The sequence below is a fragment of the Trypanosoma brucei genome, chromosome 3 (assembly GCF_000002445.2).
Source record: "Trypanosoma brucei brucei TREU927 chromosome 3, complete sequence".
NCBI classification, from domain to species: Eukaryota; Euglenozoa; class Kinetoplastea; order Trypanosomatida; family Trypanosomatidae; genus Trypanosoma; species Trypanosoma brucei.
This window is the reverse complement of record NC_007276.1, coordinates 1,248,737-1,276,458: the sequence shown is the minus strand read 5'-3', so window position 1 is coordinate 1,276,458 and position 27,722 is coordinate 1,248,737. Positions and strand designations below refer to the sequence as shown.

At 48.1% G+C, this 27,722-nt stretch overlaps 11 protein-coding genes across 11 annotated transcripts, besides 13 other annotated features; all 11 read left to right on the top strand.

Moving 5' to 3' along the window:
• Nucleotides 1–1,562: part of a sequence feature (sequence corresponds to BAC RPCI93-48K5) that runs on past the window's edge.
• Nucleotides 324–347: a microsatellite.
• On the top strand, nt 704–2,599 carry Tb927.3.4560 (serine/threonine protein kinase, putative; the record flags this gene model as incomplete). Its single annotated transcript, XM_024642676.1, has 1 exon — nt 704–2,599. The coding sequence occupies one exon, from the start codon at nt 704–706 to the stop codon at nt 2,597–2,599; it is 1,896 nt and encodes a 631-aa protein (XP_024498418.1).
• Nucleotides 1,563–27,722: part of a sequence feature (sequence corresponds to BAC RPCI93-26J7) that runs on past the window's edge.
• Nucleotides 2,829–2,885: a sequence feature (GA-rich).
• Nucleotides 3,521–3,553: a microsatellite.
• Nucleotides 3,777–3,927: a sequence feature (A-rich).
• Nucleotides 3,969–3,995: a microsatellite.
• Nucleotides 4,241–4,305: a sequence feature (A-rich).
• Nucleotides 4,596–4,628: a microsatellite.
• Nucleotides 4,713–4,762: a sequence feature (CT-rich).
• Nucleotides 5,311–5,338: a microsatellite.
• Nucleotides 5,359–7,386, top strand: Tb927.3.4550 (hypothetical protein, conserved; the record flags this gene model as incomplete). The annotated part of the gene is made up of 1 exon (XM_838954.1): nt 5,359–7,386. One exon carries the CDS (start codon nt 5,359–5,361, stop codon nt 7,384–7,386), a length of 2,028 nt encoding a protein of 675 aa, XP_844047.1.
• Tb927.3.4540 (hypothetical protein, conserved) lies at nt 7,711–9,201 on the top strand (the record flags this gene model as incomplete). The annotated part of the gene is made up of 1 exon (XM_838953.1): nt 7,711–9,201. The coding sequence occupies one exon, from the start codon at nt 7,711–7,713 to the stop codon at nt 9,199–9,201; it is 1,491 nt and encodes a 496-aa protein (XP_844046.1).
• On the top strand, nt 9,415–10,182 carry Tb927.3.4530 (hypothetical protein, conserved; the record flags this gene model as incomplete). Its single annotated transcript, XM_838952.1, has 1 exon — nt 9,415–10,182. One exon carries the CDS (start codon nt 9,415–9,417, stop codon nt 10,180–10,182), a length of 768 nt encoding a protein of 255 aa, XP_844045.1.
• Tb927.3.4520 (hypothetical protein, conserved) lies at nt 10,441–11,295 on the top strand (the record flags this gene model as incomplete). Its single annotated transcript, XM_838951.1, has 1 exon — nt 10,441–11,295. The coding sequence occupies one exon, from the start codon at nt 10,441–10,443 to the stop codon at nt 11,293–11,295; it is 855 nt and encodes a 284-aa protein (XP_844044.1).
• Nucleotides 11,715–11,753: a microsatellite.
• On the top strand, nt 12,007–16,002 carry Tb927.3.4510 (hypothetical protein, conserved; the record flags this gene model as incomplete). Its single annotated transcript, XM_838950.1, has 1 exon — nt 12,007–16,002. The coding sequence occupies one exon, from the start codon at nt 12,007–12,009 to the stop codon at nt 16,000–16,002; it is 3,996 nt and encodes a 1,331-aa protein (XP_844043.1).
• Nucleotides 16,763–18,460, top strand: Tb927.3.4500 (fumarate hydratase, putative; the record flags this gene model as incomplete). The annotated part of the gene is made up of 1 exon (XM_838949.1): nt 16,763–18,460. One exon carries the CDS (start codon nt 16,763–16,765, stop codon nt 18,458–18,460), a length of 1,698 nt encoding a protein of 565 aa, XP_844042.1.
• Nucleotides 20,227–22,065, top strand: Tb927.3.4490 (protein farnesyltransferase alpha subunit, putative; the record flags this gene model as incomplete). The annotated part of the gene is made up of 1 exon (XM_838948.1): nt 20,227–22,065. The coding sequence occupies one exon, from the start codon at nt 20,227–20,229 to the stop codon at nt 22,063–22,065; it is 1,839 nt and encodes a 612-aa protein (XP_844041.1).
• Nucleotides 22,988–23,434, top strand: Tb927.3.4480 (hypothetical protein, conserved; the record flags this gene model as incomplete). Its single annotated transcript, XM_838947.1, has 1 exon — nt 22,988–23,434. The coding sequence occupies one exon, from the start codon at nt 22,988–22,990 to the stop codon at nt 23,432–23,434; it is 447 nt and encodes a 148-aa protein (XP_844040.1).
• Tb927.3.4470 (hypothetical protein, conserved) lies at nt 23,828–25,306 on the top strand (the record flags this gene model as incomplete). Its single annotated transcript, XM_838946.1, has 1 exon — nt 23,828–25,306. One exon carries the CDS (start codon nt 23,828–23,830, stop codon nt 25,304–25,306), a length of 1,479 nt encoding a protein of 492 aa, XP_844039.1.
• Nucleotides 26,205–26,238: a microsatellite.
• Nucleotides 26,462–27,628, top strand: Tb927.3.4460 (hypothetical protein, conserved; the record flags this gene model as incomplete). Its single annotated transcript, XM_838945.1, has 1 exon — nt 26,462–27,628. The coding sequence occupies one exon, from the start codon at nt 26,462–26,464 to the stop codon at nt 27,626–27,628; it is 1,167 nt and encodes a 388-aa protein (XP_844038.1).

Sequence of the window (27,722 nt, the reverse complement as noted above, 5' to 3'; positions counted from 1 at the left end):
TCTCCGACTGATGTACTTTAATCAAAGCAACATAAAAACGATATTAACAATAGCTTATTATCGTTGTTGTTATCATTATAAGGAGAGAGGAAGCGAGGTGAAGGCCCCTCTACACGTGGGAGGGGGTAGGGCCGGTTGGTTTTTTGTTTAAGGAAAAAAAAACCCGAAAGGCACAAAAAATAACAACTGGAAAGTGACCAAGGAGCGAAGTAAAGGCCAGGTACGACAGGTATCAGGCTGCGTTTCTGTTTTTGTCATTTTCATTTTTTTTTGGGGGGGGGTACGCGGTGGGGTACTTTTCAATATATCTGAATAAGGACAGGATATATATTTATATATATATATATTGGATTTTTTTTTCTCCTCACGTTACGCGGTCGCCCCCACTTCAAGCTGAGCGTACAGCAGAGGAAGGAAGGAGGAAGCGGAATAGGTTGGTGACACGCCACTCACTTCGAGGCTTTTCCTCTCCTTTTTTTCCCACTCCAGTAAATCACTCGTACGCAGCTGGGGAAAGGGAAAGGGGAAATTTGGCACAAGGAGGCGCGTGGTAGCACACTTGCAAATACAAATAAGCGCACTATTCGGTGTAAATAGCGAAGCGCATTGAAGGGGCGGCGTACAGACGCGAAAGCGGGGTGGAGTTAAGTCGTTGGTAAAGTAAGCGAAAACAGGGAATCACCGCAAGTCAGATACGTACAGGATGCCGGAAGGTGAACAGGCTATTGGCAACTATGTCATTGGTAAAACCATAGGAAAGGGAAGCTTTGGTAAAGTGAAGGAGGCAACGCATATTCCCACAGGGCATACAGTAGCAGTGAAGATGATTAATCGGGATAGGTTGGAACATGCAAAAATGGATGAAAAGGTGGCCCGTGAGATTAAGATACTGCAGTTGTTTTCCCACCCTAATATCTGCCGTCTGTATGAAGTCATCTACACCACCACAGAAATATTCCTCATCATGGAGTATGTCGAATGTGGGGAGTTGTTTCAACACATTGTGAATCAGGGAAAACTTCGGGAAAACGAAGCCCGTTACATATTTCAGCAGATTATATGTGCGGTGAACTACTGTCACAACTTCTTGGTTGCCCACCGAGATCTTAAACCGGAGAATATATTACTGGGTCCGGGTCTGCAGGTAAAACTAATCGACTTTGGTCTCTCCAACATAGCAAAGGATGGAGAGTTCCTACAAACCTCATGCGGGTCACCAAATTATGCTGCGCCGGAGGTAATTGATGGCCGATACTACGTGGGATCCAATACAGATATATGGTCATGCGGCGTTATACTCTATGCCCTACTCTGCGGGTCCCTGCCCTTCGACGAGAGTGACACACCATCGCTTTTCAGGAAGATCAAAAGCGGTAGTTACAAAATCCCCGCACACGTCAGCAGTGGTGCGCGGGATCTCATTGAAAAGATATTAGTTGTCGATCCAGTTCACCGGCTAACAATCCCACAGATCTACAATCACCAATGGTTCGTCACAAATCTTCCTGCTCGGCTTTGGCCTGCCGACCCCAGACGCGTGGACGAGCAGAAACGCATATCAACAACCGCTGCGGCGGCTACTGCGAAATACCTTAACAGGAGTGACCGTGAAGTCCGCGCTGCCATCAGGGAGGGCCGTGGTGAGGCATTTGTGGCTTACAGCATCATATTCGACGCAGAACAGCGGAAAATACTCAGAAACGGGGCGGATGAAATTCTTAACAAAGAGACCACCGAGATGGGGTGTACGACATACGGGACGGAGCTGACGCATGTGCCTAGGGCAACGGAGCGGGAACTGCACCTCGGTCTGTTGTTGACGCAAAGTCCTGTGATGGAGTCACTGCTCGGTAACGGCGATGTCTCATCCAACAAACACGCCTACAATGGGAGTAACTTCGTTCCCGCATCCATGCGGGAGACACATCACGGAGCTGCCACGGCGGCGGCTACACCGCCTAACCCGGGTGGTGTGTTTTTTATTGGGAAACGCGCCGACTCCTACGCCGAGACGAGCGGCACCTTGGACTCATCTTACCGTGAGGATTGTGGAAGCACTAACCCAATTGACGAGGCTCGGCCGGGATGCTCCAGAGACTCCAAGAGCAGGCTAAGTAGTGGAAACACTGAGCGCCAGCGTGTGGGGTCCGTAGCAAAGTCAGACGTGATCTACACAAGGGAAGAGCGCGAGTTCATAGTGAAGAATAATGTGGGCTGGCGAATCGGTCTCATGGCTGACCTCACTTCCTCTGGGGTGATGCGCGTCGTATACGAGGTGCTTAAGCGGTATGCTATGGAGTGGAAGAGCCCCACTTCGTTTGAACTGCTCGTCCGTCCAACAGCGGTGACGTTTGAACGGATATACAACCCCTTGAGGGAGACAAGCTCTTGGGACTCAGCAGAGGATGAAGGACTGCAACACACACAACAGAAACGTGCGGACAGAGTGCTGCAGGTTGTTATACTTATTCATCTCTTCCGCATTCGTGAAAGCCATGACGACGGGTATATATTGGACTTTAGTGTTTTAAAAGGCTCAGTGATTGCACTGGACATCGTACGCTGCTTGTTTTGCACTCTTGTCCAGAAATTGGCGTGAGCACAGGCGGTGTTAGCAGTTGTGTTTTAATGCCGCGTGACCAAAGAGTATAAGTGCTTGTATGTGCACATGCTCTTTATGTGCGAGTGCGCTCACACCCTCTTTTGGGGAGGAACCAGCAGAAAAATAACAAAGTGTGTGAACAAGAGGGAAAGAAAAATTGTGGGCGGTGGCGGGACCAGTAGATATGAAAGTAAAGCACCGCACGGTCATCCCTCTTCTTTTTCCCCTCTCTCTTTTTCTTTCACTTCCCTCTTTCTTTCTTTCTTTTTTTCTTTTTTTGTTTACACGTTTTGGATCCGTGAGTTTTGTGTACTGGTTGTGAAGGGGTGTGGAGTAAATAGCTATATGCTTACACGTACATACATGTGCATGTTTGTGTTTGGATTGATGTATGAATGGACGAATGGGTGGTATTGTCTCTAGTGGCTCTCTCGTTTTGAGCACCTCTCCTACACGGTACGGTTCCATTTGTTGTTGTTATTATTATTGTTTTCCCCTGCTTTTCTTCCTCTTTATTTGTATTGTTGGCTCCCGCTATACGGCTATCAGAGTGTTGTTAGTTTGTTTTTCTTATCTTTATATTTCCCCCTCCATTCTGTTATACCTTTATGCTGATGGCGGTGGCTTCTACTACTATCTGATATATTTGTATACGTTATTGCTTCGGTTTGCCTTCTATTGTTACCGCTTTTACTGTTGTTTTGTTTTTTTTTGTTTTTTGTTTTTCATTTCCCCCATTATTGTTGGTTTAAAAGTTAAAGCCCGCCCATTTGTTGCAAATACCTTAGTGAAAGGTATGGGGCGCGGATGGCCGGTTATTGTTACTGTTCCCCCACTGGCACTTGTCGCTGAGCCGGTGTTTACTCTTATCCCCTTCTCGGACTCATTGCGGTGTGAACTCCTGGTTTTTGCGGGCCCTTTTTTTTTTTGTTTTTTTTTTCTTTTTGTTTTCCAGTCAGAGAGAAAGTAAAAAATTTTTTAACCGAAGCGCGGCGTGTGTACGCTAGTTGGATTTCGATTTACAAGTGTCGGTCAATCTATAAAGTGTCCTATTTCGCTTTTTTTTATTACGTTTGTCGGAGTTTGTTTGTCGTCTTCGCTGTTGTTGATGGTGGTGGTTTGTTCGATAGGAAATGAAGTGGACAATGAGCATAAAAGATGTGGGTGCATTTGCTTCTTTTTTTTTTTTTCATCTCCCCCCCCCCTTTTATTTTCCTTTTCGTGTATTTATTTATTCGAACCTTTCTTTTCTTTTCATTTTAGTTCTTTCTGTTCCCCTTAACTTCTTTTACGTCTCATTTTCCCCTGTCCTTTTCCTGTCCTTTTCAACTCAGTAATATATGAACGATGGGAAGAGGGAATCGGAAAAATAAAAAAAAATAAAATAAAATAATCGAATGAATTGAAACGATGAAATAAGAGGAGAGCAAGGAAAGGGAAACACAAAGGGGGTTAAGAGCAAAGAAAAAAAAGGTTAAGAGAAGGAATTTGTATGGTCAACATTGCAGCCTCAATGTGCGTTCATGAGCTCTGTAGTGTATTTTTGCTTTACCGTTAGTAACGATAGCCACCAGTTGGTACTTTTCACCGCTTTAATGCCGACTTACACGTCACTTTTCCACTCTACTCGTTGTCGTGTTATCTTTTATGTTATCTTTTATGTTTTGTTTTGTTTCATCTTTTTTTTTCTCTTTTTTTTCTTTGGGCACCGTCTGTTTTTTTGTGTATGGCAGGAAAAGTGCGAATGAGTTAAAGGTTGGGGGAGGAGGAAAAATGAGGCATGAGGGCGGGAGACGAGTGTAGCGGTTCCCAACCGCAAAATCGTGATAAAATGTACACGAAGAACTCCTTGAAGGAAGAAAAGGAAAAGGAAAAGGAAAAAAAGAAGTAACGGATCAGCGCTGAGTTAGTGGCTGATAATGCAAAGTGGATCATATAGCAATAAAGGAAGCAAAAGGAGAGATGCATTGAAGGGAGAATATGATGAATAATTAAAGAAAAGAAAAGGAAAAAAGAGAAAAGAGAAAAGAGCCCCATGCCAACATGACTGATTGACCACATACACAGACGCCTTCCCCTTTTACCTTCACATATATGGAACGGAGCGTTTAAAAAAGAAAAAAGAAAGAAAGAAAGAAAAAAAAAAGAGAGAGAGAGAGACAGCAAAAGGGATTTGTCTATTTATATACTTATATATTGATATCACCATTTGTGTATTTGCGTTACAGGCAGGAACAAAAAAAAAACGTGTACAGATGAAAACACTGAACTTGGGGCAAAAGAAAATGAAAATGAAAAAGAGGGAGAAGATGTCTTAAAGATTTACTCAAACCTTTTTTTATTTTTTACCGCACACATCCGCCGCCATGTATGCAAATCTAGAAAAGGGGGAAAGTAGCTTCTTCAACACAATATTTGTTTACCGGTCCCGTAGGAAAATAAGGGTGTTGTCACTGGGGAAAAAAAAAGAAAAAAGGGAAATACAAGAAAAAAAACAGTTCACCACCTCTGCTCAAGGCTGCTAAGAAATGCTACCCATTAACACCTGGACTATCCAACAACTTTCTCTTTTTTTTTTTCTTTCTCATTCTTCTTCGGCAATTTTTCGCCTCAGCGCGGTTCACACACATCTCTAACGGGAGCGCAACGTGAAGCGGCCACGCAAAAGCGTATTGGGAAACGCATATCCTCACAGAAAACACACGGACATATAAATATATATATATATATATATATTAGTTAAGGTGTCTGTTATCATGTTAAACCGCTGTTACATACCACGCGCACCCTCACGACGTAACGAGCGTCCCAACATCGCGAAACTGTTGTACGGAAAGCGCAAAAATGCCCTCCATGGGGCCAGTAAAGCAAAACCAACTGTCGTGGGAATGTTACTGCAGGTTCCGATTGCAGAGTTGCATAGCGCCACCCGGAGAGCGACTGGGATGAATGAACTCTCAAACGAGGCTATCTCTGAGGTACTGCGGAAGTGCCGCGCGTTAAATCGATTTGACCGGTCAGAGATAGTAGTAGAAGCGGTTGACGAAGCCAAACTGAAGCTGACCTCCTCGCACTACTGCACACTCATGGCACACGCAAATGATAACAGGGACAGCAAAAATGCGCTGCGGTATTGGGAACGGGCATGCCGAGAAAAGAAGGCCAACTCGAAGCTACACGGCGCATTACTCGCGACTTACCGATCATCCGGGCTGTGGAAAGATGCCGTACGACATTATGCAGCAATGATAGATGACAAAATGGGGTGCGATCCTTACGCACTGCACACGGTAATGAACGCGTGTCGCAGGGCTGGTGCTGTCGACGTTGGGCTCGCAGTCTTCTCTAAGGCAGTACAAAACGAAGCGGCACCTAATAGCACGGTGTACTTGGAACTTCTGAGGTGCATGCAGCAGACACGTTCGCCCAATAGGTGGGAAATGAGTCTCTCCGTTCTTCAGTCACTTGGTGGGACCGTTGACGTAACAGCCGGTTTGTACAACGCGACAATATCGACGATGGCAGGGGCTTTGTGGGAAAAGGGTGTAGAGGTGTTTCAGGCAATGAAGGAGAACAATGTGCAACCAAGCAAAGACACACTCGCTACGTTGGTATCTCTCAACCCAAACAACACCTCGCACGTTGTCCGATGTGTTACCGAGGCACACCTCTTGGGCATGCCTGTAACCGACAGTATGTATCGTGCTGTCCTCACAAACCTGACGAGACTTAAGCTCGATCATGAAGCGGTGCGCTTCGCCGCGCGGGAGTACAGTAGAAGTACTGAGGATCCCGGAAATCCAGTGAACTCAACACTTGCCCTAGGATTGGCCATTCTTGACATGTTGTTGGCTCACAGTCGCCCGAAAGACGCGATGCTTTTCTTTAACGTGTTTGAATCCCAACTCGGTAACATTGTTAGCGTTTCCACCCGTGGCCTCGGGACTGTCGGTTTGCGGTCGCAGCGTTGGATTGTTCAAGGTCGCGTCGCAGTATTGGATCACAACATCATCCTTAACCCACGCTTTGAGTCGCTTCTCAGCCACTACGACTCGCTTCTTGTGCCCCTTTCCTCTATTCGGCTGCTTGTGCGCCGGGTGAAAGAGGAGAGTGGAACGGTCAAGGGCAGCTACACAAAACATATGTTGAAGCGCTTGCAGAAGCTGTTGGAAGATCACCCGGCTGTACGTGTGCTGCCTCTGACCCACCAACTGAACGCGCATACATACATTGTGGATGGTCCCATCACACCAGAATCAGTTGAGCTGCTTCGGAAGACGGTGTCGGAGCCGAAGGAAGGGGCTCACGGCGCGGCATTTCCTTTGGTAATCCGCAAGAGGGGAGATTTCCCCAACACCTTGGAGACCCTACAGGATTTTTCTCCAAAAAAAGGAATGGAGGTAGCCGCCATGCGTGGCGAGGTTGCACTACATAACAATGAACCGCGTCTCTTGAAGTATCCGGACCGCATCACAGCTCCCGAGCGGGTGCTCGCCGTAGCGGCGATGCTTAAATCGCTGAATCCGGACACAAGCGTCCATGTTCTCTCAACGACAAGTTTGCAGTTGCAGGTGGTGGAAAATTGGAACAAGTTACGACCCTTCACCGGGTTGACAGCAGTTCGCTACCCTGACGAAGTGGAACTGAAGGCGCCGGGGGAACAGCGGAAGCAGCCAAAACATCCCGCTGGTGCCGTTTCCAGTGGGTTGCGGCATGAGACAGACGGACCAAAGCCCGGCCAACCCGGGGGTCTACACATGAAGCGACTCTTTGTACCGTCTTGATGATAGGATCGACCGCCGCAGGTAATAGTTAGCTCGCATTATCGTTTCGCCTGTTGCTATCTGTGTATGTGATGTGTGGCGGGAAGAAAAAAAAACCACGCGTTTGCAAAGTGAGTTTATTGGAGTTGAGCGTACGGAAGGTCGTGGGATGCGCCTAACCGTTAACCATATCACTCATGCGCGCGGTACCATAGGCGTTGCCTCCTTCTCACTGTCCATTGGTTCAGCTCATGCGACTTTACTGCTTATCCTTTCTTTCGTATGCTCTTTCGCCTCCACGCTTTTGTTCTTTGCAAGAGTCAGGGTGCGTAGTACGGATTGCTTATGAGTGATGATGCGTCTCAAAACTACCCCAGCTCCTTCACGGAAGAGTTCATCAACTACTGTCGTGCTCATCGGTTGCCCCCGCAGCTATTTCATGACCTAAGGGAACTGCTGCCGCGCATGCCACGCTATGTACGGATACGACCAAGTGATGCACAACAGAGAATATTACCTTGTTCATGTGATCAAGGCTCTCGGGTGCCGAGCGATGTTATACACGAGCTCTCAACTGCTGTCGGTGGTCCTACGGGTTGTGTCTACGAGGTGGAGTGGCTCCCCCGGCCGTATTGTTTGGCCCTTCCACGCGACACTGCGGTGAGCCAACTCGAGCTTTACCGGAGTGGAGTCGTTTCTGCGATGGATGCAGCCTCCATTGCAGCAGTGGTGGCGCTCCGTCCAAGACGAGGCGAAACTGTTTGGGACGTGTGTTGCTCGCCTGGAATGAAGTTGAGTTTCATAGCAGACGCCATCGGGGAAGAAGGGAGTGCTGTCGGTACGGATATCAACCTGGACCGGTTGTTCGCTGCTCGCTCTGTGATGAAGAAACACAGGGCCAACAACGTGTGCTTGTTTGTCGCGGACGGAACGTCGTTCGCGCTCCGTACTGCAGTCGCAGTGGCACAGGCAGCTAAACTTTATCGTGGAAAATCCAACACCGACGGACTGACGGCCTTAGAAGAGCGGCGGCTGCGGTATATGAAGAAGCGGCGGGCCGGTGGAGCTGCTGACTCATCAGATGGCACGGTCACGCGGGACGAAGACGACCAGGTAGCACTTGTTTTCACATGTGACGAAGCCAGAAAGCGCCTTGTTCAGAGTGGTGAAAGTGCCAATCAGAAACACTATGGGTTTGACCGCGTGCTTGTTGATGCCGAGTGTTCTCACGACGGCTCACTTGCCCACATGTTTCTGGGAGGTGGCACAAAGAGGCCATTTGCAGGACATGACGGCGATGCGGATGTTGCGTCTCAGGCAATCAACAATGAACAGCGCATGCAGCGACTAAACTTGAGTCTCCCAGATGGTAACGAATTTGCGAACGCAGAGGTGAGGAAGGTGTCTCCCCTACAACAGCTTCAGCTTCAACTCCTCACAAACGGTTATGCTCAGCTAAACCCCGGTGGAACCCTGGTGTATTGCACTTGTTCCTTCACTTATCAACAAAATGAAGGGATCGTCCAGGAAATGATGCACTCCGTTAATGCAGACGCAGAAACAATGGAACGATACGGGGGTGAGGCAGTTTTATGCTCGCCATTTTGTTACGAGCACGAGGTGGGGTTAGAAGCGCAGGTGTCTCCAATAGTGATACTTAGCGGCACGCAGGTAGGGCTGCTGAAGCAGCGGCTGGCGGCTGCGGGTGACCCATATGGAGTAACTACCGGTTTAGCGAGAGAAGGTGCTGAAGAAGTAGGAGTTAGGTTCTGGCCCCATATTTTCAGCACCAGTTTCCAGTTCATAAGTAAAGTATGGAAGAAACCACTGACATAAGCCACATAATGTGGAATAACGAGGGTGAGGAATGTTAATGAGCTTTGTTCCTTGCGTGTGTATTCGTGTCACGAGCCAATATCTTTCTCTACACATAATCACCACATGCTGAATCACTTCTCTCACAAATACCGTGTTCATGAACAACCTTGGTGAATATGTGTGCTTCTTCATTTAACGCCACATGTTGTGCTGCATGTTTAGCTATTGTTGATGTGTCGCGTCGTTGATGCCATGGCGAGGATATGGACACCACATTCGTGTACCTCTGTGCAACAGCGGCACGCAGCGCCGCACGCCTTAACCACTGATAACATACACATACGGCGTCTTTCTTCACTCCGTCCCCATCAACAGCATCACTTATGGAGGTTGTGCCAGCTGGTGACAGGGGTTACGGAATCTCTCAGTGGCAAGGGGACGTTTGTCGCATGTTCTGTTGTTGGGGGTCGAAGCCAAACCCGTTGTTCACCCTCACTGGGGTTGAATTCAGGAAATGAACTTTGTGCTACAGGTGTGAATTACGCCCTTCATCGCTCGTTTAACGCTGGAAAGACACTGAAGGGGATTCTTAGAGGATGTGCCGAGCAAAATGCGCTCGGGGTGGCAGCCGCGAGCGGGCATTGCTACACCTCCATCAACGACGTGTACTTGTGTGCTGTGACTTGTTCCACACCTTCGGAAGGAGACGTGTCTGCTGCATGCGGCCACGTCTGCAGCGGTGAAGTGCACAAGGGCAGTGGTGAAGTCAGTGATGCTGATGCATCTTGCAGTGGGGTAGCGTTCCCATGCGCAGAGTGCTGGCGCAATTTATCGTCTGTGGCTGTAATGCGACGAGAAGAAGGTGTTGTAGGACCCTTAAACTTGTTTGTCTATGCACAAAGTGAGGCATCTGCGCTTCGCAGCGCTTCCATAGCACAAAAGAATTTGACAGCGCGGCCGGCACCTCCCATCGACGTTACCGTCGTTATATCTGGTTGACATGGAGGAGGTACCTCCTTCACTGCTCTCTTCAAGCCACATTTGCTCTCCATATCCTTGGTCATATGGCGCACACGAAGGTGTTTCCTTTGCTGTGACTGTCTTCGAAAATAATTCGGTTTTGTAACCCTAATATCACTCCTCTTTTCCCTCTCAGGGCGCATTCGTAGAAAAGGGGGGGTAACCAAAGATAATATCACCGGGGACCATAAAGTTCTCTTTATTTTCTGCGGTCGCCAGCCCACGCAAGGCCGCAGGATGCAAATCGCAACCGTGCCGAGTTGGAACCAATTACTGCCCGAGAAGGGTGGCCCACGATCAGATGGCACTCACGCTATGAGAAACGTGCAGGGTGGTGAAGTGTTGCGAGGTGCCACTTCTCCTGGAAGCACGTGCGGCGGACACGCAGCTGCGAACTTTCCGCTCAGCGATTGGGAAGCGGAAGCTGTAAGGAGATACAGAGCCTTGAAGAAAGGTGATCTCACCGCCCATTCAGTCACAGAGTACCTTCACTCAAGTCCTATTCACGGTACACTCCTCCAGCTTGTACTTCATTCTAAAATTGTGCACATTACAGATTGGTACGAGCGGGCAGGCATTGTGGCGGATTGGTTTAGTGGTGGAACCCCCGCACCATTGTGCCTGCTTCCGTCCGCTGTGGTTCACTTGGTCGGATCCCACCAGTTAACCCCATCTGTCGCTGCTGGGTTTCTACTGCGCGTCGCTAAGCTGTTGCTGAATGCAAAGACAGTCAGCCATGCAGCAGATTCAGAAAAGGGTCAAAGGAGTAACGTGTGTGTTTTTACTGCTGATGGTTGGAGCGCTGCTGAGGTGCTTCAACGTTCCGTGTATGATTTACAGGAGTCGGGACTTCTGACGTTTGAGCACTTCTCATCATTTTTCCTTCGGGCAGCGTTGGACAAAATACTTATCGTTGGTGAGGAGCCCGAGTTATTGCTCATTCCGATGTGTTTCCTCATCCGCCGTTGCCAGAAGTTTTCATCAGATGGATGGATAAACAGTGAAGAGCGGCTGCGGCACTTGAACCGCATGTGCGACACGGCCGGTGGATTACCAACACATATCGCTACAACTCTCACCGCCATTATTTGAGTAATGCCGTATGATGGATCATTGTTACTCGTTTTGCAAGACATGCACCGTTGTTAGCGTGGGTGGTGGCACAGTTTTTTTTTTCTTTTGTTTCATGGCATTTATTTTCTCTTCACATTTAATTACGGAGTGGTTGTTGTTGTTGTCGTTAACGATCAGCTGCCGTATTGTTCTATTTTTCTTTGTGCATGGGGCTAGGTTTCCTTCTGTGCTTTCATACGTACTTATGTATGTGTGCGTGGGCGTCTTAACCGACCACATGCTGCAGCTCTCTGCTTTAACCCTGAAGTACAAGTGGGAAAAGAGGAAAGAAGGAGCAGCTGTCCATCAAGGGAAGGGGAATGGGTTGCATTTGGCCCATTACTTCCCTTACGTCTTCACTTCACCCGAATATGTTTGTGTCATCATTGTCCACTTTCATATATATATATATATATATATATATATATATATATATACTTTTTTCCTTATCTTTTTACCTATGTCCAATCCCTCTGGTCAGGCGCAAGAAAGGGTTTGTCCACCTTGTTTTGTGCATAACTGGTGAAACAGCCGCCAAGGTGTATCTGTACTGTCACAGTGTTTGTATGCGTGTGCAAAGTATTCGCACTAGGAGGCGCATCCGTTTTTTTTTTAGGCGGTTGAGGAACAAGCAAAAGAGGGAATTGTAGGAGAGCGACTGAATATATAGATATATAGAAGCTGTATATAATGGGTGAAGTAATGATTTTGCGAGAAAAACAAGAAGATAGTATGATTGTGCTGAGCGGTGTCCGCAAGCAGGCTGACCTGCTCCTCATGAGCAGGTACTTCGTCAAACTTCAGCGGCATGTGGAAAAGGGTAAACGAAAAAAACACCTAGGACGATGTGCCACTTTGTTAAAGCACAACGCTGTTAGGAGGCTAGTCGTGACGCATTTTTTGCGTTGGTTTTACAATACGCGGCGCCATTTAGCCGGTTCGTTAGGGTTCGAAGGACTACCACGCATTGTTGTATTTCCCACTAACCAAGACTTCGTTAACTTGGGCGTCCGCTACTTCCAACAGTGGCGCGAGTGGCTTAGGCGGATTCGCCAGCGTCGTTGCACTAACACGGAACTATTGAAGAATAAGACGAGGGAAAGGCAACTCCTCTGCAGCTTCCACCAATGGCGATGTTTCGTCCATCAGCAACGGGAGGAAAGACTTGCACGGAGGTTGTACGAGCTTACCCAACAGAATGAGAAGTTACTCACTGATATTGAAATGATGGAACAGCATTGCGAAGGACAACAGGAGCGTGAGGAGGCCTTTAAATCGCTCTTAACGAATATGGAGGCGCACCGCAACCGCCAATTTCGTGAGCTGGAGAACTATCGTCAGGCCGTTAGAGAAGCTGTTAGTTTGCTACATGTATCATCCTGGGCAGAAACCAACTCTCAAGGAGTGGCACCACAGGCAGAGAAGGGGCAAAATGTTTTATCGGATAGTGTTGGGGATGAAGAATCGCTGCAGTTGTTGCGGGCCGCGGCCACGGATGTACACAAAGCCGTGAGCGAATTGCGAAGTGTACTTCCAATGGAAAACGAAGGTTCGGGAACTTTAAGTGACGTTGTTCAGTCCGTCTGTCAGCACATCTCTAAATTGGATGGTACATTCGATGAGTTGATGGATGAGTTGCACAGCAGCTCGACCCTGACAAAGTACATGCGAAACGTTCTGCAGAGCACTGGGGAAAATATTTTAGCGATATCTCAAAAGTGTTCCCCACCTAACTTATTCCGTGGGAGGGTGAACAATTTCAACCAAACGCCAACACCGGAGCAGAGTCGTGAACCTCATCGCCATAACGTGACGGGGGGCTCCTTTGTGGACTGGGAAACACTTGAACTTCTAAAGGATCAGCTGTCACATGGGGACACACTGATGAACGGAGTGCCCTCAACTGTCGCCGTTCTCGAGAACGTGGATGATGCTCTAAAATGTTTGTACGAGAGACAGCAAGAGGCTGATGAATATATGAGTAACCAGCAGAAGACTGCCAACTGCACAAGGGAGCAAGTGCATGTTCTCGCTGAAGCAGCGGAGCAAGCCGTGGGGCTGATCCAGAGCTGGTGTTCAATGACTGCCCAACATCAGCGGGACACCACCACCATAGATGCCAAAGAGGAACTGACAGGTGTAAAGGTGTGTGAACTGGCAGCATTGTTGCGGTATGAGAGCGAGGTAGCCTCTGACGCCCTCTCGAAGATACGTCATATCCTCCTTAGCACCAGGCCGCCACCCAAAATGTCAGCGCAGGACGTGCAAAGCAAAGTACCCTCCACTGGTGATGCATCTACTGAAACATCGCGATTTGTGTCGTACAGTGGCCTCGTGAAGATGGTGCAGGGTCTACATGAGCAGCAAAAGGAGGCAGTTGACGCCTATGAGACGGTGTACAACGAGTTGCAGCAGCTAATTTTTGATTTGTCTGCAATAGGCAGTGGAAGGGAAAGCTGTGCCAGCGTAAGCAGTGAAAGTTGTAATGACAGCAGGTTGAATTCCTTAGAGAGGCCGCAACTGTCAATATCGCGAAACACCAGCGACTACTTACATTACCCGATGAAACGGGCTGAGCCGATTATAAACGCGGTACGTGATTGTATCAACCTCAAAGACATTGAGTTGAAGGAACTTCGAAGCGTTATCCGACGCTCTGTAGTTGCACTCAGCGGCGGCACTTACGATGGTGAGGAATTTTTGGGCGAGAATAATGGCATTAACTCGTCTGTGGCGCGCTTCCCTGAGGGAACCCGCCTCTTGACGATGTGTGAGGAGCTCGGCAGGGCCGTTATGGAAGCAAAGACGGCGATGAAAGCAAATGATACCGGCAAGTTTTGTATGCATGACATGGTTGTTCAGCTGCAAAATAAGCTTAAGGGATTGCAGATGGTAGAAGCCGAGTGTGTGTCACTCATGAAGGGCTTGAATCACGTTAGCACACTGTACGATAATGGCGTGGAGACCGAGGGTCGCTCAAGCGTGGCCGCTATGTTGCGACGGTGGGAACTAACAACGGTGGAACAGAAGGTGGGTGTTGTGGATGAGCAGACATCGAAAGTAGTAGCTTCCCGTCACGAAAACATACCGGTCGGAGGTAATGATGATGACGCCATGCGATGCAGCGAAATCTTACGCACTCTCCTGCGCGGTGTACGTCGGACCGCCGAAGAATTTCTGGGGCTACATGGCGCGTGTGCGGAACTATTAACCGTCCTTGACGGCACACATGTTGGCCCCACCCATTTACACACACCGCCGTGCGACAGGGACATGATACAATCGCTCGCAAGACACACAAAGGAGTTGAAGAAAGTGCTCAACCGTCATGCAGCTGAAACAAGCGATAAGAGCAGCTGGAAGGGTAGCGTCAGCGATCGGTTGGTGATGTTAACCGCGAAGGTGGCGCTACTGCAGAGTGAAAAAGAAACGCTTAGGGATGAGGTGGCGCGCTGCACCGACCGGCACTCCTCTCTGATTAAAAAACTCACGAAAGAGGTGGATCGGCTAAACCAGGTCAACCAGAAGCTCCTCGACGGCACAGAGAAACTCAGTGAGCAAAAGGGGATCGAGGAGCGTCTTGCAAGACGGCGCGCGGTGCATATAGCGCGATTGTTGGAAAGAGTAGTACCCAGGGTGCGCCTCGGGGGGTGCCTCGTTTTGTGGATGAAGTACGTCTGTGAGCGCCGAAAACAAGCAGTGTACGATGCGAGAGAGGCTGAGGAAACGAATTCGCTGCAAGTAGCAAGAAAACAGCATCAGCAGAATTTGATTCTTAGAATGCTGGCGGTTGTGCTCAATTCACTGCCAAGCACCAGTTCCCTTGAATCCGAGGCACCTGTCACTGAGCTTCTGTTGCTTCACCTCATTCGGACTGAAAATCATGATTGCCTGGATGAGCTAGTCCAACGGAGGCTGGGCGCAGTGGCAGTGTGGAGACGGTCTCTTAAGGAACTTCTGCGTGATGCGGCTGCGTTAAAGGAGGAGGCGTGGTCGCTTAGAGAAGCGATGACGGGCTCGTGGAAGACGCAACTTGGGGGACTTCTTCATGAGGTGTCAGATGGCATCCACACAGCAGTTGCTTTCGTAAATGAACAGAGGAGTATGAACAATGAGGCCCTTAGGAATCAGGTATTGGGCACAGAGACGCTTTCACGCAAAAATAGGGAGCTCAAAAGGAATAATACTAAACTACTCCAGGAGTTGCTGGAGTTGCAACGAGTAATTGCCACTAGGGATGAACGAATTATTAAGCTAGAGCGTGAGAATAGGAATATCCAATTAAGTTGCATACTTACAGACAATGATAGCAGCACAACGATTGGCGAAGGCAAGAAAGACGACTACCATCGCTCGGTTGTCGCGGCCAACACGCACTGGCACGATCAGGAAAGGGCCGAGAGAGTGATGGTTTCAAGCGCAAAGCGGTTGGCGGTCGAGACCATCAACGCAATCGCGGGAAAGGATTCGGTGGGGTCCATTGCGGAAGTGGCAGAACTCACAGCGGAGTTGTACAACCGCACGGCGGTATCACTGGAAGCCATTTGCAACGCCCATCCGGCGGCGCGCCGTGATTTCCTTCAAGTGGCTGAGGCCTGCCTGGCGGATTTACAAAACTTGCAGGAGGTGCGACACGAGATCGTGGAGCGACTGCCAGAGCTGCTCCGCGTCCCGTACATTGACTAACGCACCGCCATTCCAACCCGTATTGGAAGTTGCTGACGCTTACATTAGCTGATCTCCGTTCTTGGTGGAGAATGCGTGTCTTTCTTCTTTTTTTTTTTTGTACCATGTTTAGTATTTTAATGGAAAAGGATATGTGAGTCATGTTAGATAATAAAGTGTGCGTTTTTCCTTTACTTTTTTTCCATTGGTTTGCTTGGTGTTGCTTCCCCACTGCCGGGGAACGGACGGTAAGGTGCGATGTAGGTGAAAGGAACAGCGCTTGAACCATCAGCTCCGCATCTGTGTGGCTTAAAAAGAAAAAAAGAAAACAACTGCACGAGAATGAGAAATACATATTGAGAACTAAAAGACAAGAGAATCCCTCTTGCGGCGTGGTGGCTGCAACTCTTTCCGTTTGCTTTGCCTCATTTTTGTTGCCTTCTCTTCTCTCACTTCTTTTTATCACCCCGCCTCCAACACTTCTGCTGTCGCTGTTTTGGCCACGGCACACCCCACGTGCGACGGGTTGGAAGGAGTTAATTTATCAAGAAAAACAAAAATTGAAAGTAATATTACAACCCGCCACCTGACAAAGAAAACTTTTTCAAAAAAAGAGGTAAGGGGCAAAGACTTAGAGAAAAAGTAAGAGAAGGGGGCTGAGATTCACCCGAACGAAAGCCATAGGTACAAGGTAGGAAAGAGTTTTTTTTTAAAAAAAAGGAATAAACATATCGCGAGTACATACGTGTACGTGCAAGATAGGGTGAGGATTAAGTAAGTGATGAGTCTCTGCGAAAACTGTGAGCTTGGCGAGAACTGCCATGGTGTTGACGATATCGAGGAAACTCTTCCCATTACCACAGAGTTCCATTACGAACCCATCTTTCAACCCTCCGATCCACACCATGACAAGACAGAATACTACAATATTCCCGGAGATTACGTAAAGGAAATCGAGGTAATGGGCCGTAAAGTGTTGAGCGTCGATCCCACCGCCTTAACCGTACTTGCGCAACACGCTTTCACCGACGTGCATCACTACTTCCGCGAAGATCATCTCTCCGGCTGGCGCCGTGTTCTTGACGACCCTGAGGCAACTGATAATGACCGCTTCGTCGCTACAACGCTACTGCAAAATGCCTGCGTCGCTGCTGGCCGCATCCTTCCCGCCTGTCAAGATACGGGTACTGCCATTGTATTGGGGAAGCGCGGTGAGCTGTGTTGGACGGGGGGTGAAGACGAGAAATATCTGTCCCATGGCATCTGGAAATGCTACGTGAGTCGCAACCTCCGCTACAGCCAGACTGCTGCCTTGGATATGTTCAAGGAAGCAAATACAGGCGACAATCTGCCGGCGCAAATGGATCTGATGGCCGTGCCCGGAAATGAGTATCATTTCCTCTTCGTCGCAAAGGGCGGTGGCAGTGCCAACAAGGCGTTTCTCTACCAGCAAACGAAAGCTCTCCTAAACCCGAAGTCTCTCCGCGCCTTTGTTGAAGAAAAACTGAAAACTCTCGGCACTTCAGCTTGCCCTCCTTATCACATTGCACTTGTCATCGGGGGCACCAGCGCGGAAATGACGATGAAAACGGTAAAACTTGCCTCCTGTCGCTACTACGACTCCCTGCCGACAACTGGAAACAAAAGCGGCAGGGCCTTCCGCGACATTGAATGGGAAGAAATCATACTGGAGATGACGCGTAATCTTGGTATTGGTGCGCAGTTTGGTGGAAAATACTTCGCCCATCAGATCCGTGTCATTCGACTACCGCGCCATGGTGCTTCATGCCCTGTTGGTTTGGGCGTCTCCTGCAGTGCAGACCGTCAAATTCTAGGAAAGATAACATCTGAAGGTGTGTTCCTGGAGAAACTCGTGCGGGACCCGGCCAAATACCTTCCCGATGTGCCACTCACGTCCCTCGGGAACGGCACTGTTGAAGTGGACCTCCACCAGCCAATGAGTAAGATTCGTGAGTTACTTACTCAATACCCCGTGACAACGCGGCTGAGCCTCACTGGTCCCCTTATCGTGGCGCGTGACATCGCACACGCAAAGATCATGGAACGACTTAATGCCGATGAGCCACTACCGCAGTACATGAAGGATCACCCGATTTACTACGCGGGGCCTGCAAAGACTCCCAAGGGAATGGCGTCCGGTTCCTTTGGACCTACCACCGCTGGTCGAATGGATTCCTACGTGGCACCATTCATGGCTGCGGGCGGCAGTTTCGTCACCCTTGCAAAAGGGAACCGCTCTAAAGTCGTTACCGACGCTTGCAAGAAGTACGGTGGATTTTACCTTGGAAGTATTGGCGGCCCCGCGGCCATCCTTGCGAGGGACAACATCAAGAAGGTTGAAGTTGTGGAATATCCAGAGCTGGGTATGGAAGCCGTATGGCGCATTGAGGTTGTGAACTTCCCCGCATTCATTATTGTGGACGACAAGGGTAATGACTTCTATGCTAAACTCGTCTAGTGCCCGTTGGAGCGTCATTAATCATTCCTTCCCGCATTGTGCATTATTATTACTGCTGCTGGCAGATGTACAGCCGTGCCTTCGCGCAGGTGTCGGGAAATGGCACAACGGCATATATAAATATAAATATATGTGCACAACGTAAACCCTCATTCAAGGGATTTTTATCTTTACCGTATCATATAAATGAACAGGGGGAACGCTGGCGGGTGCCGCGTGAAACAAACAAACAAAATGATGAAAGGTTGTGAAGGTGTAGTTAAGAACTCAATGGGTTTCACAAATATGAATTTAAGAAAAATTGAAGTAATATGAAAGCGGTGAAAGGGGCAGCTGCAAAAGGTATGGAACGAGAAAACAAAAATAAGAAGAAGAAATGGGGAGAAGGGGGTACTGCATAGTTTAAAATAGATATTAGCGGTGAGTCGGTGTGAAGCCACATTAAATTAAGTAAAGGAATAAGTAAAATAAGGAGGGGAGTGGAAGCAGATAAATAGAAAGTGATGATAATTGCCAATACAACTATATTTAATACTATTTGTTATTGCACTCTTCTGAACGCGAAATAACCGCCTATTAGCACTTGTTAGGGAGAAAAAAAAATAAAAAAAGTGAAGGAATGTGATTGAAGAAGGAAGAAAAGAGAAGATGGGTGGCGTGTCACTCCCACGTGTGGTTTATGTGATGCAATAGCATGGGTGATATTTGTATAATTATGTTTAGTTTACTTTCCGCTTTTTTCTTTCGTTTCAAATATATAAATATATATATGTGTGTGTATATGTGCTTTTTACAGTGTAAACGTTATTATAAAAGGTCTCAGACAAATATGCATGAGAGAAGGAGTCCTATTTTCATTTGATATCACATGGAATGACATCCGTGTTCTTTTTTTTTTTGTTTTGCCTCCCGGAGACAACTCACGTTTCGAGCGGGAGTTCCGTTTGATACATATCGGAGCCACCGTGTCTTTTCTTTTATTTTTAATTTTCTATTTGTGTTGGTGATAATCATTACCACTTATTAAGATCATTTTTTATTATTCCTATTTTTATCATTTTCATTACAGCCTTAACTTTGATTAAACATTTTTTTTTCTGGCTTTGATCCTGTCTGTCTGCACTCATCTCGTGGTGCTCGATCGCGAAACCTACCGACATTAATAATTTGAAGTGAAACCAAAGAAAAATGGAGAGGAAAAAAAAGAAGAAGAATGCAACACATACATGTACATTTTTTTTTCTTCCTTTTCAACGGGGAGGAAAATAGGAAAAAAAGAAAAAAAAGAAGACCTGTGTGGAACTATGAAAAGTGACCCTGTCAATGTATTCGCTTGATCATTATTTTTTTTTCTTGAGGGGCGCTGGGGAGACCCACACCCTCAACTGCCCGGCATTCAATTTTTTCTTTCTTTTATCTTTCTCATTTTTTCATATCTCGAAGAAAGGAATCGGTGCAGGTTTGAGTAATTTGACTTTTTTGATCTTTTTTTTTTTTTGATTTCCTCTTTTTTTGCCGCTGGTGTGTTGTTTGCGGTCTTTATTTTTATATCGAAGAAAATCTAGAATTCTTATTGTGCTGTTCCCCTCCTCACTTCTGAGGGTTACCATTTTGGTTCGTTTCTCTTTTTTTTTTTTTTAACCCTCCTCCCCCCCCCCCTCTCCCCAATCCTTTCTTTTGTTGCTGGTACTTTATTTATTTAGGGAAAGAAACTTGCAGAAGAGGGACGCTGGACTCCCTCTGGGACCTACAGGTGCAGCCACAAAATGAATAAGAGCGCGGTGCGTAGTGAAGAAAGCCGCCAATCATCATCGCTACCATCCACTTACTCGTCGTCATCATTGAACTCAGAAGATGAGAGGTTGGCGCTGCTTTCCGATATTAATGCGCTGCAGGCCCTCTTCCCAGGCGTTACCCCAAAAGAGGAGACCCCTTTGATAAAACACCCCAACATGACTCCCGCCGTCTTCTCGAAGAAGTTCGATTACGTGATGGGAATTTATAGAGCCGTTGGCGTAACCTTCAAGGGTACCCGCGTTGGTCCCTCCACGCCGCAGTGGCTGCTTCTGACATCATTTGTGATTCAGCAAAACGCATCGCACTATTCCGCATGGAAGGACCGGCGCGACGTTTTTCTTCAGCCCTCGAGACTTCTCACATCCACACGAGATGCATTTATGGCGGAAAATGGCCAGCAATGTTGTGGCGACAAGAGTGACAGTCTTGCGAAGGTCATTCAGGAGTGGCTGCCGGCGCAATGCGACGTGCAGGGCCCAACGGGGGAGTACAGCGTGTGGAGGGCGATACGTTGGGAGCTGAAGGCAATGGAGCGCTTTGCGTTGATGAATCCCAAAAACTTCCAAGCGTGGCATCATCGGGGGGAAATGCTGCGAGAGGCTCTAATGCATGCAAACTCCGCAGTAACGGGGTCACGAAGCGCTTTCGACGGTTACCTTCTTACTTGTCATAACATGCAGTTTTCTGACATCGATGAGCGGGTATTTTGCGACGCCGCATTGGACGATGATAGCAAAAACTATCACGCATGGTTGTACCGGTCGTGGTTCGTGCATTCGTTTCCCTTCCTACTCCACCCACCTTCGTGGGACTCATTATTAGGCGGAGATCAGGGTACTGAAGATAAACACAGTGAACTGCACGCCGCACCCTTTCGGTCGTTTACGGTAGAAGAAGATTGGCTACACAAGTGCTTGCAGCCCATCATCCCGGAATGCCCCTTGAGTGATGAGCTCACGAGTACAGCGAAACGCATTTTGCATGATTGCATGAACAACTCAGCATGGTGCCATCGTTTTTACGTATTTGAACATGACCTCATCGTGCCACTAATTCGTGTGATCCCGCCACAACAGACGGAAGAGGCGAAGTTGATACTGAAACGGCTGTGCGAATGTGAAATGTTTTACGCCCTTCAATGGTGTGCCTACGAGCCCTGCAACGAATCGTCATTTGTGCATGCACGCTGCGTTGCTGTTTTGCACCAAGCTGTTGCAATTCATCTATGTCTATCCTCACACGAAGATGCACCACACGTTTTCCTCCGTGATGATGAGATCATCCAAGTTGCGGGCTCCTCATCTCTTCGTCACATGAATTTACGGGACAAACTCCGGTGGGGAGCATTCCTTGAAACCTTCCGCCTCCTCTTATGTCAAGTGAATGTATTGAGCGACGTCATAACGCCACGTGCAGAAGAGTTCCGCAGTGGCGGGGAGGGACGCGACGATGCGACAATCTCCGTTATTCGCAAACGTCGCTCTCAGTTTTTGCTGGACAATACACATCAAGTGTACACGGCACGTTACCGTTGTTTGTTTACGATACTTGAGTACATGTGGCGTTGTTACTTTACAGTGAGTGATAGGGAGAATGTGGCCGCCGCTCTTCCACCAGAAGTTTACGCTGGGGGGGATGCGGAGGCCGCTGCACTTGCGCAACAGCAATCGGACGACTGTGTAAAGTTCTTCCTGGAAGCTGAGCTCCAGGCACTGCGGCTGGCACGGCGTCTATTCGTTGAAGATGACATAAGAAGGAAATATTGGAAGCATGAGATGAATATCGTTATGAACCGGGACTATGTTTGAAAGCGAACCCGTGCGGATACCTAAAAGCGCGTTTCGGTTACAGTTTTGCGGGGTTGCGCAACCCCGAAGTTTGTTTCTCCAAACGCGTTCTCCGTAGTCGCTTTGTTACCTTTTCTCGTGACTCCCCATTCCGGGAACAGCTGCACTCACTGTAAGTAAGAAGCGGAACGAAATGTTACGCGGTCTTAGCACGTCCCCACCTGTTATTTCCTGTTCCTAGAGGCACATGCGTGCGTAAGCTATCTTTGCCCTATTTTTTTTGTTTCTATTGCTTGGTCTCTCTTTCCTCTTATCGTTTTTAGGGCGGGAGGTCTTCACTCTTTGATGTGTTCGAAGCGAATATGCAAGCCGTCGTGAAACTCGATGGGGAAATGAACGCGGGGCACGGTAACATCTTACAATGTAGCACGAGAACCTTGCTCCTTTCGGCTGCTCATTGGTTGTCACATGTTAGTTTAGCTGCTGAATACCAAAGCTCACTTCCTGCACGAGAAAAAAAAAGGAAAAAATATGCTCCGTAGTAGTTCCAAAGCTTCTATGATGTCCAAATGCCAAATTTTACGCATCTATTTTTCTGATGTGAAACGATGAATCAAAGCTTAACACAACTCTGATTGCCTCCCTCCACACACACACACACACCTCCTCTACCCGTCCATTTCCCCTTTCTTGGTATCGGCTTAGTACACACCCAAGTTCGTGCAACTGATGGGAAATGCATTGTAACTTCTACGACTTTATGATGAGCGATCTTTATGTCACCTCTGTGACGAACATATTACACATGTAGTTACGTGTAAACACTGCAGTGTGGGTTTGCTTTGTTTGGGGAGAGGGGAATTTTCTGTTGTTGTTGTTTTTTTCCTCTCTCCTTTTTCTCCCCTCTCTCTTTGATATCCATTCATCGTTTGCGTACTGTAGGATGGCATTAGGGGGTTCACTCCTCGCGTTGCGAAAAGATATATGGGCGAGAGCAAACAAATTGTTGCGGGTTCAAAGAACAGCTGCAGCACAGACAATGTACTACCAGCCATCAAACATCGTACCGCTTAGATGCATAGCTCCTACCGCTGTTGTAGGCACACCGTATGGCGCGTATGTTAATCAATACGTGAGTGAACTGCAGGCGTGGTGTAGGGCCTCAGATGAAGCAGTTGTGGCAACACAAAAACAACTCCAACGACTTGCTGCGGAGCGTGAGAGGACGAAATATCTGTTCCGAAGGCAGTTACTGTTGTTCATACCCATTACAGCGGTGGCGCCATTCTTCCTACGAGAATACGTGGATCGAATCTGTGCTGAGCGAACGCATGAGTTTCTGAGGAAACACGCCGAAGAGCGATGCTCATTGAAGTGGATCGCGATTTGATGGAATGTGTGCGATAACCTCTGGAGCGTGGGCTGAAATGTGGGTGAATGGAACCCCTCCTAGGGGTGATGTTGGTTATTTCATGTGGATGACAAGGCGGGTGCGTTTTGGTATTCGCCTCTCCCAGGGTTGTGCGGTAGTGTGTGGGATCTTCTTTTTTTTTCTTTTTCGGAGGAAACATTTTCACCTATCTCTAAAAGTAACACTGTGAATGGCAATGACAAAACCGGTCCCTTTCTCTACCACTTCATCCTTACCGTTAGCCTTTTGACGGACAGCGTTCACTTGACGCCATTTTGGTTTTGGTGTGTCGATATTACTTTCCCCCCCCCCTGCCTTATCAGCGGGGTGGAGACGTGTGAAGTAGCTGAGTTGTATTAGTGCAGGTGGGTGATGTTGGCACTATCACAGGGGTTACCAACGGTGGATCCCGCGCTAGTGAAGGCATTTAAGCGGGCGGCAAACAATGCGTCGACGTCTGGCGATGTGGATGACGATTCACGGAGGCAGGAGGTTGCACGAATCAATAAGGAGGCGCAGAAGGCGTGGAGGGCGGAAGAAAAATCATTCATCCCTGCAATTTACCTCCGCACACGTGATCCCTCCGCCGAGGATGTGTTGCAGCACTTGAGAGTCACCAGCAAAGCGTTTGAGCTCAATCTCCGCTTTAGAGATATTGAGCAACTGGACGAGATGCAGGTAAAACTGTGGTCACTGCTCACCGCAGATAAATCGAAGCAAACGGTTACTATCTCGGAATTCACAGAAATCATGAACAAACTTAAGGTTTGGCAAGGGCAGCGTTTCGAACCAACTCCCAAGACTTCACCGTGTCGGGAAATATCGGTTCGCTCAGCCCAGCAGGAGTGCCCCGTCGACACCACTCCGTTGGATGAAGTGATGTACGTTGGTGTGGCAAAGAGGCCCCGTCCGTCGTTGCAGTTGTTTCTTTCATGTCCACGTTCTCATGCGGGTGGCGTGGAAGTGGCACATATTTACCAACGGTTCGCAAAGCAGGTGTCACTCGTCAAATGTGAGGCTGAGCTCCTCATGTGGGATACCAACAATGATGGGCGCCTCACGGAAGATGAGCTCGAGAGCTATGTACGGGATTTGGTGTCGCGAGTTGATGCACTCCGCGACATCAGCAACGACATTTTACCTTTTTACTGTTGTGCAGTGAGTCGGCGCATATTTTGGGCTCTAGATCCTGGTATGAGAGGCACCATACGCATTGACGCACTTTTGCAGAGCCCTCTAATGGATGAATGGGTGAGTTTACAGTTGATGCGTGAAGACCTGCCACGCAATTGGTTTAGTGCAGCCATTACCTCACACTTGTATGACAAGTTTCTGCTCCTCGACACGCGCAACCAAGGCACTCTCAATGCTGCGAACATGAAGCTTTACAAAAAGGGCCTCCCCACCGTAAGAGATGACGGTCTCCCTCGCGGCGTCGGCCCGCTTTCTTCTCTTTTCATTGACAGATTCTTCGAAACAAGCGTAATGATGGCGTGTTCTGAGTTAGATTTTAGGAAGTTTGTTGACTTTGTTATAGCCGTGGAATTTCTCCCCGCCTGTCAGCGACCGCTTTTCTTCTGGAATATACTAGACATTGAGGGTTGCGGCGTCCTGAGACCTGTTCACGTCAACTCTTTTTTTAGGGAAACTCATTCCAAACTGGTTGAAGCCGGGCTGGAGATGCCATCGCGGGAGACGGTCGTGCAGGAGGTGTTTGATCTCATTCCAACCGCAGAGCCCCTACGCATCACGCGGGAAGAGTTTGTTAAGGCCCCACAGGCGGGGCTTTTCGTAGCTCTTTTGATTGACTGTCTTTCATTTTGGGCATACGAAAATCGCGAGCAGCGGTAGGCAAGAACACCTTGTAGTTGTAGAAACCTCTAATAAATGAGTTTGTATATTTCTTTATTTGTCTGTTTAGGCATCATTCGTTCACGAACACCAACGACAGCAACAACAACATTAGTATCCTTCATATGCTGTGATCGAGCACTTTGCCTTGCCATGTGTCCATGGTGTGACGGCGGGTAAAGGAAGGAATGTGTTATCAACACCTTGCACGCGGTTTCCCTTCCGTTTTTTTTGTCTTGTACGAATACGCAGCTGGCTTATGTGTACGTATTATTACAAGGTACATCAAATCTGCTACCAGCATGCTCTCTCAACTGCTTTTTAGGCTTCCCTTCCCACACACACACACACACACTAACACGGCGTTCGTGAATGTGCTGCTACCGACAGCGTTAATGCGGTGGGGCAAAGTGTTTGTAACAAGCCCTAAAATACGTGACGGCGTATGTATACGTATCCCTTTCTACATGCGACCTTGTTCAACCGCACTTCATGTACGCATTTACATTCGTTTCTTTTTTTGTCTTTCCCTCTCCCCCATGTGTTTGCTTGCTTTAGTTCGGTTCACGTCTTAGCGTGTGTGTGCATGTATGTGTGTGTAGGCATTGTTAAGGAACATGTGCGGAGGGAATACCGCAAAAGTGTTCCCGCGCTGTAATTCACCGCCTTCCACACCTATCTGGATGGAAAAGGATGTGCAGTTCATAAAAACTTATATACGGAGCGAACAGCTGGACAAGGTACACGGGAATTACACGTTGGAAGGCCTTGATTCTGGTGCTTTTCTTGCGTTACACTAATACGCGTAGCACATTGACAATGCCTGAGATAGAGGCTGCGTTATTATGCCACCTCCTTTGGGTTATGAGAGGTTTGTCGAGTAAGAGAATACGTAATATGTGTGTGTGTGTGTGTGTGTGTGTGTGTGTGTGCTTATGTCGCGTATGTACTTTTTCAAGCGAATGAAAGTGCGCATACGTGTGCATATACTTCTTATAATATTTTCTTCACAGAGGCCTGTTGCATCGTCCATTTGCCAGCGGTCGCCATTGCATCCCTTCTTCCCTTTGTCTTTCTCCGTTTCTCCCTGTTATTATTGAAAGATTTGTTCTAATTGTTGTTGTGCCGTTCTTATCGTACGAGGAGGGGCATGCGATGATAGCTGAACAACAGAACCAGGGAAAGGAATGTCCTGATGAACCGGGGCCATCGTCGTCTTGCAGTTCGGCCACGCGACACCGCTTTCAGGACCTGCCGTATGATGTTCTTTTACGTTGTGCGGAGTTCATGTCCGTGCGCGAGGTGCTCTCGCTAGGAACAATCAACTGTTTCTTTCATGCCTTTACCACATCAGAAAACATTGTGTTGTGGAGACACTTCACTGAGCGTGTTTATTTGCAGCACCCTTACACTTTGAGGCAAACCCTTTTCAACGACTCACTACTGCGAATGTACGCTGCCATAAACTCCATACCGGTCCCTCTTTCTTCAGCGAGAGCTGGGGTCTCGGATGAGTATGATGTGTTGAACACAGCTGCCATCTCGAGCCAAGTAATTTCACAAGAAAAACTATACCAGTGGGTGACAGACCGATGTGAAGAGGTAATTCAGGATTTGCGTTTGTTCGCAGACATCGTAGAAAATGCGGACTCACGATTTGCACTTACGGGTCTTTTAGTGGCGTTGCAGGCTGTTAAGAAGCGCATGTGGTGCACTGAGGTCGCAGATCTTGAAAGCGTGCGAGATTTACTGCGGGCAACTGTCGTGGAAGAGGAACATGATCAAGGGTGGGTTGTGCTGCAAACAATAGCGAACAGAACAATCCCGAGGCGGTTCTTAACCTCCTTTACGGCACGCATGCAGTCAGACAATATCGAGTCCCTCAACGGAAAGTACAAACTCTTGAAGCGGTGTTGGCAGAGAGCCGCTGCTGTAGCTCGTGAATACATGCAACTGCGTGAAGTGCTGCGCGTGGTTTTGGCGGTATCGGAAGTTGCCGATCATCCAAACGCGCAACAGCGGTATGATAGTGTGTGGTCAGCACTTTGTGGAACCACGGCGATGCTTAACGCTGAAAAGCGCCGGCGCTGTAGTGAGTCGGGGGACCTTGACGAAGTGGGAGCAGTCATTCCCATGAGCGCAACCGACGATGCGCTGCTGCGTCAAATACGTAACTTGGATAAGGTGACAATTGGGGATATTGTGAGTTACTTCTTTGGTTATGTGAATGGCAAGGTGCAGCGCAAGACGTTCCTGGCAGCTCTCTTCAGCATGAAACACTTAGCAGGAGCGGAGGGATATGAAAGTGTTCCCTTTTGGTAATATGTGTGAGTCCTACAGTCGGAAGTGGTTTGGTACCGCTTAGTTTCTCTTCCCAGCCCCTCATAACGTGTTGTTGTTGAGTGTATTGATCTCC